At 37.0% G+C, this 3,032-nt stretch overlaps 1 protein-coding gene across 1 annotated transcript; it reads right to left on the reverse strand.

Moving 5' to 3' along the window:
- Positions 1–9: 9 nt before the first annotated feature.
- Positions 10–2,955, reverse strand: LOC111717664 (uncharacterized). The gene is made up of 3 exons (XM_023493156.1): positions 2,510–2,955; positions 1,314–1,318; positions 10–902 (listed from the first exon to the last, which is right to left on the reverse strand). Exons 2-3 carry the CDS (start codon positions 1,315–1,317, stop codon positions 364–366), a joined length of 543 nt encoding a protein of 180 aa, XP_023348924.1. The 5' UTR covers position 1,318; positions 2,510–2,955; the 3' UTR covers positions 10–363.
- Between the last annotated feature and the right edge of the window lie 77 nt (positions 2,956–3,032).

Consider the following 3,032-nt stretch of genomic DNA (forward strand, 5'->3'; position numbering starts at 1 on the left):
TGTTTGCATTTGGTGAGTTGGGTGATCTGTACACAAGTGTAACATTTAAGTCTTGGTTGTTCTCAGATATCACTCTGAACTGGCAGAATTGGTTAAATAAATTTAAACTATCAGTTTTTAAAATTGTGAGTCCATTTTTCACATACACAAGCAATCCACCACCTATACCATTGGCGGTATCGTTACGATCACATCGTAAGGTCGGTTCAATAAAATATCCTTCCAGCTGTAGGATAGAGTTTGAAATGTTATCATTTAACCAGGTTTCTGTAATTAGAATTATGTCCGGGTTTTTTTCATTAACTAAAAGTTCCAAATCATTAGTTTTGCTGATCAGACTTCTGGCATTTAAATAGATGATGTTTAACGTTTGCTGGATGGCCCGGCTTGAGGGGATCCCTCGTTGCTCCTGGGTCTCTTCCGTCTGTCCATGGTTGTCTTTCTTGTTTTTATCAGTTTTCGTTGACCTTTCGGCCCTATCACCTTCCACTCCCAGTTTAAAGAATCAGCGCTGTCCATCTCTCTATTTAATTTCTCAGCATCTGTTCTCATCTTGGCTTCATTCTGGCGCTGCTTATTGGTTAAATCTGGACCAATACTTACATCTTTGTACCTGGTTTTAACTAAATTACGAGCTGATCTAAGAATTTCATTGCGGAGCTGCACATTGCGGAACCCCACAATCATAGGTCTGGGTTTATCCTGGTAGTTTACATTGTCCTTCCTCTCACCTAGCCGTACAGTGTATTTAACATCCTCCGCAATTCTAGTGCTACAATTTATAGATTGCAGAACCTTTACAAGTTCCTCATTGTCTCTATCTTTCCTGTCTCCAGCTCTTGTAATAGTAGGTTCTGGTTCTGGAAGGTTGTGGATTATGAGATTCTCCTTCTTGCTTTCACGTTCCTCAAATTCCTTGAAAACAGCTTCATTATCAGTCCCAGGAGTTGTTTCACGGTTCTTTGTTTGCTTCACAACCTCTAGTTCTTTGGATAGTTCCTTACAGGTTTCCTTGACAGCTCCTATTTCCTCAGTATTGTTGCCAACATCTGTTTCCAATTGGTTCATCCTTTTTTCTATAGCAATGACCTTTTTATTCAGGTTCAGAACAGCTGACCTGCAGCATTGACAGCTCCAACAATGTGATGCATGCTTTTCGGCCATTATGATAATGAGTTTGTATGTCTCATCATCCAGGGTATCAGAGCACCCAACATGAATCCAGAGTTCACACAGGGAGCACTGCACTGCTTTATCATTAGCTTTAACATGTACTTTGCATATCATGCAAGGATACTGCTTCTTAGTTGGAGCCATTTTAGTTTGTAATCTTCAGGGCAAAAATAAAACCTCGGCGGCAAGATTTTATTGTAATACAGGTACAATTTTGTGGATATTATCCACTGTCTTCCCTGTACTACACCAGACTACAAGGTTACAATAAAATATAAATCTATGGGGCTAAAATAAAATCTCGGCGGCAAGATTCTATTATAATACAGCTACAATTTTGTGGATACTATCCACTGACTTTCACCGTATTACACCCAGATTTAATACTAATACAAAATACTGAGTGGGCTTATTTTTCTTCTTTTTTTCTTTCTTTTCTTTTCCAGTTTTTATTTTTTGATTTAGAAATATAAGTATATTTTTTTTTTCTTTTTTTTTTATTTTTTTTTTTTTTTCTCTTTAAAGCCTTCTTTTAGTGAACGGATTTGTCCGTCACTTGCTCAGTATAGACAGAGAGTATAAAATTATCCGGAAATAATAATACACTAACTGCCGAAAATGGAATAGGATTATCCGGAGATAATAGTACCCCAATTACTAATTGGATAATTTGTTTATAGATAAAATATCTCCTTCCTTCTAAATTGAAAGGGTGTACTTGTTTGATATAAAATTGATTTGGTCAGCAGTTAAAATATTTTTTGCATGTATATTTTATGGTACACCCTTATCCTAGTGCAGTAAAACCCTGGCCTCCGATACTGAGGACCAAGGTTCCGATTACAGGAGAGGTTCCGAGATCTCCAGACACTTTACTGTAAAGCCTCCTCCGACATTCTAAATAATAATCAGCAGAAATAGATGTAAAGATTATTTTTAGTGCTCTTATAGTGTCTATATATCACTTTTGCACTGTAGTTACAACTGTAGTAATAAGTGTCTATATGTCACTTTTATATGGGAACCAATGTTCCCTTGGGAGTGTCAATATTTCACTCAGAAAAGTACAACCTTCTTTAACTTTTTAGTCGGGCTCACGATGCTTAATAACTCAAACTTATTTGTCCAGCTTACTAGACAAACTGTAGAGGCTGTGCTACAGCCTCGAGGATACAGGAGGTCAAATCCTCACCACAAGAGGTCTGTACTATTCAGTACAGGACTCAGGCTCGAACTACTCGAATCCTGTGGCACTTCTAATAATGGTCTCGCATTTTTTTTGGCCTCCTTGAAGTCATTAATATCTTTCTTAATGACAACTCGGCATTTGCAAAACCTCTTCTAGAAGTGAATCAAGCAATATAAGCTTGGTCGTTTTAGATTGAAATTTGAGATTGCGAAACCACTAATGAAAATAAAAAAATTAAACATGGATATCACATTTATGCTTAATCAGATCGTTGTAATACGGGAATTGTCAATTTCGCATGGAGAGTCACTTGAAGTTACGCTTACAGTCTCTTTAATGAATATTTTAAGTGTTTTGTATAGAATGATTCCTGTAAGTTGGTAGGAGTTAGGTTAAGTGAACGCGAAGTAGATTCATCTATAGACATAGAGTAAGCTTCTATAGGGTCAAAGTCAGGAACTTCGTTAAAATCCATTAAAAAGTAATTTTTGGCGGATTTTAATTCCTCATAGCTGGCGCATTTTCTCTCTTCTAGAAGTGAATCAAGCAATATAAGCTTGGTCGTTTTAGATTAGAATGTTTCAAGATTTAAGCCGGCGCTCAATTGAAACCGGTTTTGGCGGATCGGCGGATTGGCTCAAATTCATTAAATTCGGACACAGAATTCATA

This window comes from Eurytemora carolleeae, unplaced genomic scaffold (assembly GCF_000591075.1).
Source record: "Eurytemora carolleeae unplaced genomic scaffold, Eaff_2.0 scaffold2991, whole genome shotgun sequence".
Lineage (NCBI taxonomy): Eukaryota > Metazoa > Arthropoda > Copepoda > Calanoida > Temoridae > Eurytemora > Eurytemora carolleeae.